The sequence below is a fragment of the Pyrenophora tritici-repentis genome, chromosome 7 (genome assembly GCF_003171515.1).
Source record: "Pyrenophora tritici-repentis strain M4 chromosome 7, whole genome shotgun sequence".
In the NCBI taxonomy this organism is placed as follows: domain Eukaryota; kingdom Fungi; phylum Ascomycota; class Dothideomycetes; order Pleosporales; family Pleosporaceae; genus Pyrenophora; species Pyrenophora tritici-repentis.
In genome coordinates this window covers 63,444-76,483 of record NC_089396.1, presented here as the reverse complement: position 1 = coordinate 76,483, position 13,040 = coordinate 63,444, and the positions used below count along the sequence as shown (strand labels likewise).

The following is a 13,040-nucleotide window of genomic DNA, read 5'->3' as shown; positions in this document are numbered from 1 at the left end:
TACCTAGATAGGTAAGTGGGTCTAGGAGAGTGACCGGATTGAATTGATTGTTGCGGAGTCTACTGCCAAGGAAGCAACCAACCTCTTAATACGTAAGCAGGATTCTTCTCGTACCGTGCTGGGGCTATATGGCTACTGTACGCCGTACGAAATCATTAGATAGCACGCTTCTTGGTCCCTTCATAAACATTAACGTCCATCCTGGTGTAGCGAGAAACCCGCTATGCCGAGAACGACCAATAAGATTGCAAAGATCGCACGGGCGACCTGCAACATGTCTTTTTTCACCGTCTCAAAACGCTATTCTGGAGAACTCATTGCTATCGTTAGATTGGTTTCCTATGTACATCGCCATGGGAATGGAGTAAATTCGCGATTTGACTGATTTCTCGGCATGAGGGTTTTCTCGCTACATAGGGATCGACGTTAGCTCAATTTTGCTCAATCGTCATTGTGATCGATCTCACTGTTATTTATCTTTGTCCTGGCGTTGTTAATCAACTTAAGTCTATCTCTGTGTAAGGGATGTTAACTTATTCGAGATCGGTTCGAGATATCTAAAGTCTTTCACTTTGTAAAGGAAAACCATGCGTGCCGGAAACAGCTAATAAGACACACCATTAACCTCCCTCCTTACGCGATGAACCCAGCGGGTCGATACTGGTCAACGAGTGGTAGCTTGAGATCAGGGTTTCTGCAAGATCGTCTTATCGGGTTATTATTATTATTATTGTTGAGAATATTCCGGTTAGACTCCGCAACAATCAATTCAATCCGGTCACTCTCCTAGACCCACTTACCTATCTAGGTAGGGCTTAAACTCCTATAGGTAACTACTAGGCTTAAAGCGGTAATCAATCAATCCAATCTGAACCTTCTAGGACCCACTTAATTGATTGTTGCGGACTGTGATTCCGGTCACCTGTCACGAGGACGCTAAGTCACATGACCCACACCGCTCTATATTAGCCGAGCTTTGTATAGTTAGCAATTGACACACTTACATGCCATGACTGAGAGAGTCATTCTTTCTTAACAATTATTATTATTATTCCATTAGAGTCCTTTTTCAGTCAGAGACTATGTAGGACTTTGGCCGAAGGCCGTTCTATCTTGGTTTTTCTAATTTACATGGTTTTCTGGTATGGTTCGCTAATATGGTTTTTGGCTTTCCTACAAAAGATAGCTTGTATCTGTTTGTTGCCAGGTGCTAAAGAGCAGTTTGATAAGTAGAAAGAGATGTAGCAGCGGGCTCTTGTGGCAAAGGAGAGGGTTGTGGTTTTAGTTTTATACAGTGTCTCTCTGTAGGTCTTCTGGTGGCTGTCCTAGGTACCATTTTCTTGTTCCTATTCTGGTGCTAGTGATAAAAGCTAGGGTTGCTTCTATACCTATACTAGTGTGGAGTAGTAGTGGTAGTGTGACTGGGCGATGTTTGATTGTTTGTAGGAGCGTTTTTCGATGGTCTTTGTATAGATGACAGTACAGTAGTAGGTGTTCTGGCGTTTGGATGTTTTGGCAGGTGCAGCGATTCGAGTCTCGTTTCTTAAATCTCTTTAGGTAGGAGTTGAAGTATCCGTGTCCTAGCTTAAGAGAGTAGAAGGCGCTAGAGGTTACTCTTTTCGTGTTCTGTGGCATTTGGATGGTTTTGCTGATTTTAAGAGGGTATTTGGCTGAGTAGGTAGCTTTGTTTAGAGCGGTTGCTCTTGCTTTGTATTTCTCATACTCTTGGCGTTGTTCCGTTTGTTGTATCCTTTTGATTGTCGTGCCTAGGTAGGCAATGCTCTTTGTTGTTGATCTGGGGTCCTCTTTGGTTGCTTCTTTTGCTAGGTAGTCTGCTCTTTCGTTTCCAACTATATCTGTGTGTCCAGGTGCCCAGAGTAGGTGGATGTTTGCTTGTTTTCGTCGGATCGTATTTGCCGCTTTTAGACATCGGAGTTGCCAATGCTGTCCTGGGTTATCTGATAGGTTTTTAAGCCTGTAGATTGCTGCTTGGTTATCTGCGTAGACCTCAAATTCCTGGTCGGTTGTAGCGTTCTTTGCTGCGTATTCGAATGCTCGTGTGCACAGTCCGCAACAATCAATTAAGTGGGTCCTAGAAGGTTCAGATTGGATTGATTGATTACCGCTTTAAGCCTAGTAGTTACCTATAGGAGTTTAAGCCCTACCTAGATAGGTAAGTGGGTCTAGGAGAGTGACCGGATTGAATTGATTGTTGCGGAGTCTACTCGTGTGATCCCTTCTAGTTCGCCGTTGTAGACTAGCTGGTATTGTCCGATATTAACTGTTTCTGAGTAGATTTCTTGCTGAGTTGAGTTGTAGACTGCTATCCCAACTCCTATTCCTTTTCCTTCTTGTGTTTGCGAGGCGTCTGAGTATATTGTCGTGTAATTGTCTAGCCTTGTTTTAATGTAGGCTTGGTGCGCATTTGCCTCCTCTTCTTTGGATTTTTGAGAGACTGTTACGGTATAGTTTAGAGTATCCCATGGCCTAAACCGGTATGGGATAGTCTGCTCTGTGTCTCTTTTGTTGTTTTTAGGAATTGCGTTAGTAATAGTTTGTAGCTGTCTGTGCTGGTTTGGTTTCTTTGAGCGTTGGAGATTAGTTGATTGGATCCGAGTTATTGCCTTTGCAATTGGATGGGTGTTGGCTAGCAGGTTTGCTCTGCTTGCGTAGTTCCGGATAGTTGAGTTAAGCCTAATTGCTGGTGGTAGTAGGCTCGCTTCGAGGCTTGTAGGGACTGTTGGTGCTGTTCTAAACACTCCTAGAGTTTTTCGACAAGCCAGGTTGTGTAGTGACTGTAGTTTCTTTGTAGCGTAGTGTTGGTTTTTCCAGTATATTTGTGCTCCGTAGTCTGACACGCTAGTTACACATGCTAAGTATAGTTGTCTAATAGCGTGTGTTGATAGGCCGAGTTCAATGTTCGCTAGTCTTCCTAGCCTGTAGAAAGCTTGTCTGGCTTGGCTTACACGTATAGACACATGTGATTTGAATGATAGTCGGTTGTCTAGATAGATACCTAGCCACTTGACAGTGTCTTTGTGTTCTATCCGGTCGTTGTTTGGGAGTATCATACTTGTCAACGAGCGAGCCGGCTCGCTCAGCTCGCTCGGCTTGGACGTTTTGACCAAGCCGAATGAGCTGAGCGCGCAGTGCGCGCTTGCAAGCCGAGCGAGCTTAGGGATAGGCGCTCGCTCAGTCAGCTTGCTTAGCTTGGTTGGATGGAGCGGTTGGAAACTTGGGGCTGAAGGACTTGGTGGAGGGGCAATCTCACGATGATTTTTAGGTGTAGTGCGTAAGTTCGAAACCTAGTTATAACCTAAAATACACTCTTTTTTGCTATATTTCTAGCAAATAAGCTACTAAACTTCCGGCTAACGGCCTGGCAACAATATTCTCCTTCTGCGACACTTCACTTACTACTTATCACCCACCACACTCACCTATACTCCACCAACGCGTCTCTATTTGCAGCTATTATCTACCTCGCCGTTGCTATAATGCCAGCAAAAAGAACATGCGTTAATGCTCTAGAAATCGCGACAACTTCGAAGCGCCCTAGAGTCGCAGCGCGTCATCGCGGGACTGCCAGCCAACCTGTGCTAGTCGATACTCAGCCATTCTCACCATCTCCACCTCCTCCACCGCTGTCGCCGCGTCAAGCTCTCGTTGCCGCGCCACAAGCACCAAATTTTGAAGCGACCCTCCGAGAGTCGCGCGCCGAAGAGACGATCATCCCACCACCTAAGGGCAGCGAGCATGCCACTGTTGCAGCTTCAGGAGCAGCTAGCGAGGCTGTCGACAAGGGTTTCGTATAGGTAGAGGACAAATACGACGGCTTTAATTAGAGTCGCTACCCAAAGCACTGCAAGCCGCCCACATCACTTTCGAACCGAGCAAGCTGGGTATACAGCCATGGCTATCGCATCGCCTTGCGCAGCAACGTCGCAAAAGTTACGTGGATCTGCCACTATTGCTATAAGCACAAGTTCACTACTGTTGGCCGTGGCATACATAACGTCTCGCAGTCTCCATCAGCGCCAGCACGTCATCTCGGAGAAGACAAGAAAGTTCATGGCTTGAAGCCTCCAAGTAAGCGCACTACCGTCGCTCCTCGGAAAGAAACTCTCCTCGAACGCGCCCTTCAGAAGGGCTGCTCTTAGGCTGTTGCCAACGAGCTTACCAACTTCAATATACAAGAGTTTAGGCTTGCGGCCGTTACCTAGCTCGTCGAAAACAACCTCCCACTCTCACAATTCGAATCATCGTCTTTTCGCAATATGATATAATTAGCTAGCGTAGAGGCAGAACGAGCCTTGTGGGCATCTTATAACAGCGTCTCACGATACGTTATACGCCTGTACAACTACCTGTTACTAAAGGTTATCGCAAGCCTTTCAGAATCAATGAGCAAAGTCTATGTAAGCTTTGACGGATGGACGACAAAAGGTGGCAAGCGCGGTTACTTAGGTATCGTCGCCCACTACGTTGATAGCTCTGGCGAGCTCAGGGACTTGCCTATTGCGCTCCCACAACTGACAGGTGCCTACACCGGCGAGGCTATGGCTGAGGTCGTGATGGCAATATTCAAGCAGTTCGAAATCACTGTGGGCAAGCTCGGTTACTTCGTCCTCGACAACGCACATAACAACAACACCACGATTAACACTCTCGCCTTGCAGATAGGCTTTAGCGCTACTGAGCGTCGCCTTCGCTGCGGTCCTTATACGCTTAATCTCATTGGCCAGATGCTACTCTGGGGTGAGGAGAAAGAGTCCTACGACAACGAGGAGACTGAGCGCGTGAACGAAGCTGAGAATATGGCTACTTGGCGAGGCGATGGACCATTAGGAGTGCTTGTCGCGGTTATTAACTACATCAAAACACCACAACAGTACGCTCTTTTTGAGAAGTATCAGAAGCTCGCTATTAGGGACCAGCCTGTCAACGCGCCAACAGAACAGCACAAAATCAAGGAGCCCGTTAAGCTAGTTGTTACTCGCTATAACTCTTACGTTTCGTGTTTTAAGCGCGCTGTTGAGTTGTAATTAGCGGTTAATAGGTACGCCAACTACCATATTTAGAAGATTGAAACTGAAGACGCGTACGCCCGAAGTCGTAACAACAAGCTGCCTGCAGCGCCGGATTGGATGAGGTCTGATGGGATCAATGCCCATGACTGGCAGGTGATTGCTGAGTATATTGATGTGCTTAGGCCACTAAAACAAGCTACAAAACGGCTTGAAGGCCGCGGCAAAAGCGGTGCTTTTGGAGCAATCGCTGAGGTTATTCTAGTATTTGAATACTTACTTGGAGTCTATGAGGACCGCTTGCAAAGCTATGAAGACGTCATTTATGATGAGCATACAGAGTCACCCGAAGACCACCTTGCTATCAACCTCCGCGCTGCCCTAGTTAAAGCCCGCGAGTACTACAACAAGCTCGACCTCTCGCCAGCTTACTATGCTGCTATAATCCTTCATCCTCGCTACAAAAGCTACCTTGACGCAGCGTGGGCGGATAAGCCTGATTGGCTAGAGAGCAGCAACCGCAAGTTTCAACATTTGTGGGCGGAGTACAAAAGCTTACCGAAGCCGCGCTTACGCTCTAAAGTTAGGCACAATGATATAGAAGACGCTATTAACAGCTTTATTAAGCCGGCAGGGCTTACGGAGAACGAGGAGGATGAATATGAGGCTTAGAAACGCAGCGAACCGATCGCTAGCGAGGGCGTCGACCCTATAAAATACTGGGTAGGACTCCGCGATCGCTACCCCAGCCTTAGCAAATTTGCTATCGACATGCTATCAATCCCAGGCTCAAGCTGTGAGTGTGAGCGCTTATTCAGCGAGCTGGGTGACCTCCTCGAGCCCCGTCGGCGCAGCATTTCTCCGCAACTTCTAGCAGCAATACAGTGCGATCGACGATGGATAAGAGCTAGATTTGGCAGTGGTGAGGTGCCTGTAAAGGAGGCTATCAGCGATGAGGAGATGGACGCGAAATACGGTGTACATAAGTGGGATATTAGCTGAGAAACTCAACACCAAGGTTTCTATATAACTTTCCTAATCGGGACTGAGCCCATCAAGCCGAGCGAGCTGACAGCCCTGTTTCAGCCAATCCGAGCGAGCCGAGCGAGCTGCTGGCCTCCGCTCAATTGGCTGAGCAAGCCAATTGGCTGAGCTCGCTCAGCTTGCTCATTGACATCTGTGGGGAGTATGAGGGCTCTTTCTATCCTCTCCTTCTTAGCGGTGAAGTGGATTAGCTCTGTTTTGGATGTGTCGAAGATAATGTCTAGCTGCTCTCCCTTGGCAAAGAGTGTAGCTATCTCTTTTTGCAGTGCTCTTATGTTTTTCTTTAGAGAGGTTGATGAGGTAGTAAGAGATAGGTCGTCGATATACGATAGTTGAAAGCTTTGTAAGGCTGGGAATAGGTCTCGGATATAGATAAGAAAGAAGATTGGTGATACTGGGCTGCCCTGTGGAATGCCTGCTATAATCTTGCTAAATTCTTCAATCTTATTATCGAATGCCAGTCTTAGGGTCCTGTTGGAGAGAAAGGATTTCGCCCAGCAAATTAAGCTAATTGGGAGTCCAAGTTTCTTAAGTCGGTCTAGAAATCGGTTGTGTATGACGTGGTCAAAAGCTCCTTTGACGTCCACGAACACTGTGGAAGTAATTTGGCCTTGCTGTTTTTTGTGTTGAATCTGGTCTACTAGGAGGAGAGCGGCGTCTATTGCAGATTTCTTGTTTCTACCTCCAATTTGTGAGGAGTGTAGGAGGTTTGTGGTTTCTGCTAGACTAGCTAGTCTTTTGGCGATAATTCTCTCTAGTACCTTCCCTAGGCTGTTTAAGAGAGTAATTACTCTATAAGCTTTCGGGAGAGAGTAGTCTAGTTTGGATGGTTTTTTGAGAATTGCTCCTGTAGCTGCTTTCCAGCACCGAGGGTGGTATCCGTAATTGAACAAGATTGAGTAGGCGATGAAGAGGATCTCTGGGTTGAACTTAAACGTAGCGGTTATAATATCTTGAGTAATGGCGTCAGGCCCTGGTGTACTACTTTTAACTTTACTAGAACAGGCTTGTTCTAGTTCAGAAATTGATAGTTGCGGCCAGTCCCAAATGCTCTCTTGATAGTTTAGAAAGCTTGGTAGTTCTGCTGTTGGAGGAGGAGGGAAAAGTGCTTTTCTAAAGGCCTTGCACTTTCCTTTGAATGTTTTCTCTAGTATCTCTCCATAGATAGGTGGAATCTTTTCGACCTTTTGATCCTTTGTGTATGCCATAGCTTTGTAGATAGACTGTGGGGTTTCTTGTTCTAGAAAGCTATTCCAATGTCTCTTCTTGGCATCCTTGATTGCTCTTGCGTAGGTGTTCCGCGCTATTAAGAAGTCTTTCTTGAATAGATATGCCTCTTGGATGGACAACTGTTGCAATTGTTGTGTGTAGACTCTTTGGCAGTGAGTAAGCTCTCTTCTTAGCTTAGTAAGCTCCTGGTTCCACCAGGGTTTTGGTTTAGGACCTAGTTTAACTTTTGGGATTGCTTTGTCAGCTGCTAGTTGGATGACTTGCGTAATTGCTTCCCCTATCTCCTCTAGTTTGCTTTGAAGCTCCTGGTCCTCTTCTAGAATTAGATTCTTGCAATCTTGTTTCCTAGGGTCGTTTATCTCGCTTATGTGCTGTAGCGTGATGTTGTTTTGAATAGCCTCGTTTAGGGTTTTTTGAAATAGTGGCCAATCCGCCTTTTTTGTGTTAAACTTGCGTTGGTTTATTGGATTGTCTACTTGGTCGGTGTCTGATCGAATTGAGAAGAGTAGGCCGTAGTGGTCAGATCCAGTCTCTGTAGTGACTTGCCAGTCAATAGCTTTGTCAGCTAGGTCTGGGGTAACTAGGGATAGGTCTAAAACTGATTCTCTTGATAGGTGCGGCCTAAAGAAAGTGCCCGTTCCTGGTGTGTTTAGAAGGCTAAGGTTTTGGCTTTCTATCCATTCTACAAATGGGGGTGCTCCTGGGCTCGTCGATGTGCATAGTGGGTCCCACCACGGGGGGTGCTCATTTGCGTCTAGGAGTAGAATAGATGACTCTGGTAGTCTTGTGTTTGTGTTTAGAAGAACTCTTGGGATAGTCTTTATATCTCCTATACCTCTCTCGTTGTATAGGTTGAAGATATTAAGCTTATGGTTTCCTTTCTGTACTACTAGTGCTATAGCGTCTGGATCTGACGTGAAACCTTCTAGTAGGTAGGTTTCTGCTAATAGCGTTCTAGAGATATAGAATAGCACTCTAGGGCGGAGTTTTGGTTCGGATTGTGGGAGAATTTGGAGGTATGCTGCGTGGCTAGTGGACCTAGTATCAGCGTAGTCGTTGTTTCTTGTTGGTGTGAGCCAAGGCTCTTGGACTGCAATTATATCAACCCTTAGTTCGACAGCTAGTTGAAGAGTAGACTCTGTAGTAGACTCCGCAACAATCAATTCAATCCGGTCACTCTCCTAGACCCACTTACCTATCTAGGTAGGGCTTAAACTCCTATAGGTAACTACTAGGCTTAAAGCGGTAATCAATCAATCCAATCTGAACCTTCTAGGACCCACTTAATTGATTGTTGCGGACTGTGCTCTGTAGCCTGGATACTCTTATTTAGATTCGCTTGGAGAATCTTAATGTTGTCTAACATTCTGTTGTGTATTGGTTCTCCTTGTTTGTTATAGCTGCGAGAACTTCACAGTCTCGGCTATTAGCAAAGTGAGGTTCTTTGCAGTTTGAACACTTTGGGAGTGTATGGATACAAGGCTTCCCACTTGTCGTGCAGGTGGAGCATTTATGCTGCGATGTAGGGTGGGTCCCCGCACATAGCTGGCATGCTGTTTGGTTCCGGCATTTAAGCTTTGTATGGCCAAAGCCTTGGCAGTTGTCGCATTGGGTAGTAGCTGGAATACTTCTATACTTTTCAGTACGGAGGCTCTCTCCAAGGATGATGATCCTCGCTCCTAGTTTCTTTGCTTCAGCTTCTGTTAGACTCCGCAACAATCAATTCAATCCGGTCACTCTCCTAGACCCACTTACCTATCTAGGTAGGGCTTAAACTCCTATAGGTAACTACTAGGCTTAAAGCGGTAATCAATCAATCCAATCTGAACCTTCTAGGACCCACTTAATTGATTGTTGCGGACTGTGGCTTCTGTTTTAAAAGCAATAACAATAGAGCTGTTTTGCTTGTTCTTCCAGTCTTTTGTAAGCCAGTAGGAGTTACCAACTATTTGTAGTCCTTTGTTGTATGTAGGGATTTCAGTTTGAAGGATTTCTAGCGTGTCTGCTCCTTCAAAGGCTGTAGGGACGTTGTGGACTATGACTTTTGTCCAAGATTCTAGTGGTTGAGCGTGTTTGATGTTAAAGAGATCCATCCAGATGTTGGATTGCTGGAGAAGGAATTCTCCAGAGTATCCGCTTGTAGTAGTAAGTATGAGATTGTTTCTCTTACTAAGAGCTGCTAGTTGGATAACAGGTCCTGCAATGCCAGCTTTTTGGAATGCCTCGTTGATTTTGTTTCGTGCTTGGAGCGGGTTGATGGTTTGGTTTTCCTCTAGTGTTGCAACTATTTGGTAGTGCGTAATTAGTTTCTTAGGCGTTGGCTTTTTCTTTGGGGCTACAGTCGTCCAAGTGGCGTTCTTTGATGGTTGAGCTGCAATTGTTGCGTATGATTGGGGAGCATTTGTGTTTGTTGTCGTTGTTGCTACTGCTACTGTTTGGTTGTTTTGACCAGCTACTGTGGCTGTTGCCTTCTTTAATGTCTTTGCTGCTTTTTCTGAAGCGTTTGCTAGAGTAGCTGAGTGGAAGGCGAGCTTGGCAGATAGTTTGTCCGAGATCTGGTTTGTAACTCTCCCTTTTTCCGTGTAGTCTCTAAATACGTCTAGTAGTTCGAGTAGCTTGTTTTGCTCTTCATATGAGTTGGTCATAATAGAGGCTTGGAGGATCAGGTTTCTAGCCCATTGGATTGCCTGTTCTGGATCTTTTGCGGTTGGTTTGTCAGAGTCATTCTTTTGGAATGGATTTCTTCCAGTTCTGTCGTATACAGGAGAGAAGAGGGCTGGTCGTTTGTTCATGATTGGGACTAGTCGTTCGGGTGGGTTAGGTTGAGTTTGGGTTGGGGTCGCTGGTGTCTGGTCCTCTTCTATACCCATTTGGATATCATTTTCAAGATAGATTGCGGTATTAGTGCTGTTTCCGCTTGCCTCTGGGATCTGCACTATGATATTGTCGCTGTCTGGCGGCATTTTTGTTCTGTTGTTGCTACTTTACACTAGAAGGATACCTAGTTCTTCTAGCCGTACCGGTGTGAAAGTAGTGAAAGCCTTGCTATTTTACTCTTCTTACTCTCTTTTCTCTATCTTACTGATCTATCGAGTAGATCTCTAGGATAGGAATAGATTTGGGAGACTAGAAAACAGCGAAAGAGTCAATTGTTGGTGTTTTTGGTTATCTTATCGATAACGTGTCTGTGCGCGTGATGCCCATAATCGCGTGCCGCACACCCCACCAATATCGCGACGACGGCAAAGTTGAGGCTGCGCAGCCACGTACAATAACTATTATCGCGAGATTTTCCGGTGTATTGATCTATAGACGTAGCTCTACAACTTTGTCTATCTATATTTTGCCGGAGTATTGACGGCCCGGCCGCGTCGGGTGGTTGTTGGTGGGGAGCCGGTGCAGCCACCTCAGCCAGAGTACCACCGCCAGCACCACCCACGCGTCGTTTTTTTGGCTGTTGCTTTGCAGCGGGCTTTGAAGCCTTACGCTTGCCCGATTGGGGTTGTTGTATAGCCTTTGCAGCGTCGCGATCGCGTCGTTTGGCGTCAAGTTCGGCAGCCTTTACAGCCTTGGCTTCATCCCGCACCTTCTTTGCCTCCTCACGCGCCGCCCGCGCTGCCTCTTTGATCTTAAGTTGATAGATCCTGTTGTTCTCCTTTGCCTCTTTCAACTCTATCTTATCAAGTAGCTCTTTCTCCTTCTCCTTCTCCTTCACTAGCTGCCTGAAGCGGGCCTCTCGAAGCTTGCACGGCGACCACCAAACTGCCCCTGAATGGAACGCTTTTCGCTGCTGTAGATCTAGGGGAGGTTCGTGCCGATTGCGGGGCTTCTGGTGAACGTGTAGCGCCGCGCGCAGTGCGTCCTTCTCGTACTCGGCGATCTCTTTGGCAGCCTGGAGGCGGAGGAGTATTTCTGAGAGGTTGTTGGCCGCAATAGAGCTCGGATCGTAGGCCTGATTAATGAGGTTCGTGATAGTAGCTCTACTCACGTTCACTAGTGGCGGCGGTGCTGTTAGTGTTGACTTTCGGAACTTTTTAAGTACTACTTCGGGATCTATAGGAGCTATCCCAGTGGCTTTAAATGCCTTCAACGCGTGCTTCTTAATGAAAGAGGAGTCCCAGGCAGGCTTGAAAAGACGGTAGAAGTCATCCTTCCTCACAGCTAAGAGACCGTGGCTCGCCTGGAGGTAGTGCTGCAAGCTGAGTGAGTACGCGGCTGCCAGAGGTTTGAACATTACCACATCGAGTGGCTGCAGCGTATGGGTACTATGGGGGGGTAGTACGAGTAACATAATATTGTGGGCGATCGCGTAGTCAATAAACTCCATAGTAACGTGACTCCCATGGCCGTCAAGGATGAGTAAGCGTGTGTGATTGCCGGCCTTCTCCTTCGTATGGCGATCAAACACCTGTTCGAGCCATGCCAGGCCTACCTGATCATTGGTCCACCCTGAGGGACTTGAGGTAACGTAGACTGGATCGTCAATTGCGATATCATCAACCCATCTGGCGTACATGTTGCCCGAAGTAGCTTCGTATATAATCGCGGGCGGTAACGTACTCCCATCAGCACATATAGCAGCGATAACAGTGATCCAATCTCTGTTGCCGTCCTGTATCACTTTCTTAAAGCCCCCAGTCTCATATTTCTGCTTACTAAACACTCTCTTACTCCTCCCCGTCACTCCAATAAGGAATCCCTTCTCATCCATATTATATACATCCTGCGCCCGAATATGGTGCTGAGCCATTTTAGTAGATAGTAGATCAAAGTACGACTCGTACTTGTATACAGAATCAGCCCGGTGGCGATTGCGGTCCAAACCAGTTGACCAACGTGATATAATCGCGTCGGGATGACGGTGAAAGAAGCGCGTCACCCAGCTTTGGGAGGCAGCCCTTCCGGCTATAGCACTAGCAAAGTTCTGGATCATAGTCCTCGTCGGTGGTAAGCCAGCCTCAGTAAGCTCGTCAATGTGCTCTAGAAGCTGTAGCTCCTGGTGTGGGTGAAGGAGTTGCTGATTACGTGATTTGGCTTCATTTGAGCCCCGGATCTGTTGATGGCGTCGCGACAACGTAGAGCGATCAACACCAAAGCGGCGCGCAACCTCAGAGTATGTAAATTTATCTCCGGGATCACGCGATTCAATAGCTTCAATCGCAGCGTTGATACAACTCATAGTTGTGGAGTTATGGGTGGTTGAAGTGGTAAGGGTGGATTGGTGTTGATGTTGCGGGGTGTGCGGCACGCGATTATGGGCATCACGCGCACAGACACGTTAGCACGCCCCTGTTCGTTCGCTACAGGACATATCTATGTAGAGCTCGGTGGGCTGCAAAGAAAGCCACGATGGTAAATATTAAGACTACAGCCTCGAAAGGTCGATTTAGGGTAAGGAGTAAGGATCCCCAGCAGTTCCTCCGCGCGAACAGCAAGGTCGTAGAATATGTCTGACTGCCGGTGCGCAACTAGCAGCTCCTTGGCACGCGGCAACCTGCAGCTGCGTGCTGAGATATCTACACATCTGCGCCGCGCGCTGTGGCGAAGAACTGCAGTTTCAAGTACTCCGACCTAGGCAGCTCTTATTCCCGATTTTGCATAGCGAACGCTGGCCAGCGCAAGTTGTGATGCGGGGCGGCGCAGGATGCTCGATGTGCCCAGCATCCGCTCAGCCTGGTCGCATGCACTGCCTCCACAGGCAGCCTTCACAGCAGCCTGGCGTAAGCTTCTTCTGCCTGC

General features: G+C 47.1%; 6 protein-coding genes across 6 annotated transcripts; 2 read left to right on the top strand and 4 right to left on the bottom strand.

The window, feature by feature from the left end:
• Positions 1-1,287: 1,287 nt before the first annotated feature.
• PtrM4_124210 (uncharacterized protein) lies at positions 1,288-3,071 on the bottom strand (the record flags this gene model as incomplete). The annotated part of the gene is made up of 2 exons (XM_066108640.1): positions 1,288-2,016; positions 2,226-3,071. 2 exons carry the CDS (start codon positions 3,069-3,071, stop codon positions 1,288-1,290), a joined length of 1,575 nt encoding a protein of 524 aa, XP_065960632.1.
• Positions 3,072-3,497: 426 nt separating this feature from the next.
• PtrM4_124200 (uncharacterized protein) lies at positions 3,498-4,160 on the top strand (the record flags this gene model as incomplete). The annotated part of the gene is made up of 2 exons (XM_066108639.1): positions 3,498-3,809; positions 3,846-4,160. 2 exons carry the CDS (start codon positions 3,498-3,500, stop codon positions 4,158-4,160), a joined length of 627 nt encoding a protein of 208 aa, XP_065960631.1.
• A 243-nt stretch (positions 4,161-4,403) lies between these two features.
• PtrM4_124190 (uncharacterized protein) lies at positions 4,404-5,045 on the top strand (the record flags this gene model as incomplete). The annotated part of the gene is made up of 1 exon (XM_066108638.1): positions 4,404-5,045. One exon carries the CDS (start codon positions 4,404-4,406, stop codon positions 5,043-5,045), a length of 642 nt encoding a protein of 213 aa, XP_065960630.1.
• A 1,064-nt stretch (positions 5,046-6,109) lies between these two features.
• On the bottom strand, positions 6,110-8,667 carry PtrM4_124180 (uncharacterized protein; the record flags this gene model as incomplete). Its single annotated transcript, XM_066108637.1, has 2 exons — positions 6,110-8,391; positions 8,571-8,667. The coding sequence occupies 2 exons, from the start codon at positions 8,665-8,667 to the stop codon at positions 6,110-6,112; spliced, it is 2,379 nt and encodes a 792-aa protein (XP_065960629.1).
• Positions 8,668-9,133: 466 nt separating this feature from the next.
• PtrM4_124170 (uncharacterized protein) lies at positions 9,134-10,093 on the bottom strand (the record flags this gene model as incomplete). The annotated part of the gene is made up of 1 exon (XM_066108636.1): positions 9,134-10,093. One exon carries the CDS (start codon positions 10,091-10,093, stop codon positions 9,134-9,136), a length of 960 nt encoding a protein of 319 aa, XP_065960628.1.
• A 353-nt stretch (positions 10,094-10,446) lies between these two features.
• PtrM4_124160 (Trichoplein multi-domain protein) lies at positions 10,447-12,480 on the bottom strand (the record flags this gene model as incomplete). Its single annotated transcript, XM_066108635.1, has 1 exon — positions 10,447-12,480. The coding sequence occupies one exon, from the start codon at positions 12,478-12,480 to the stop codon at positions 10,447-10,449; it is 2,034 nt and encodes a 677-aa protein (XP_065960627.1).
• Positions 12,481-13,040: the final 560 nt, after the last annotated feature.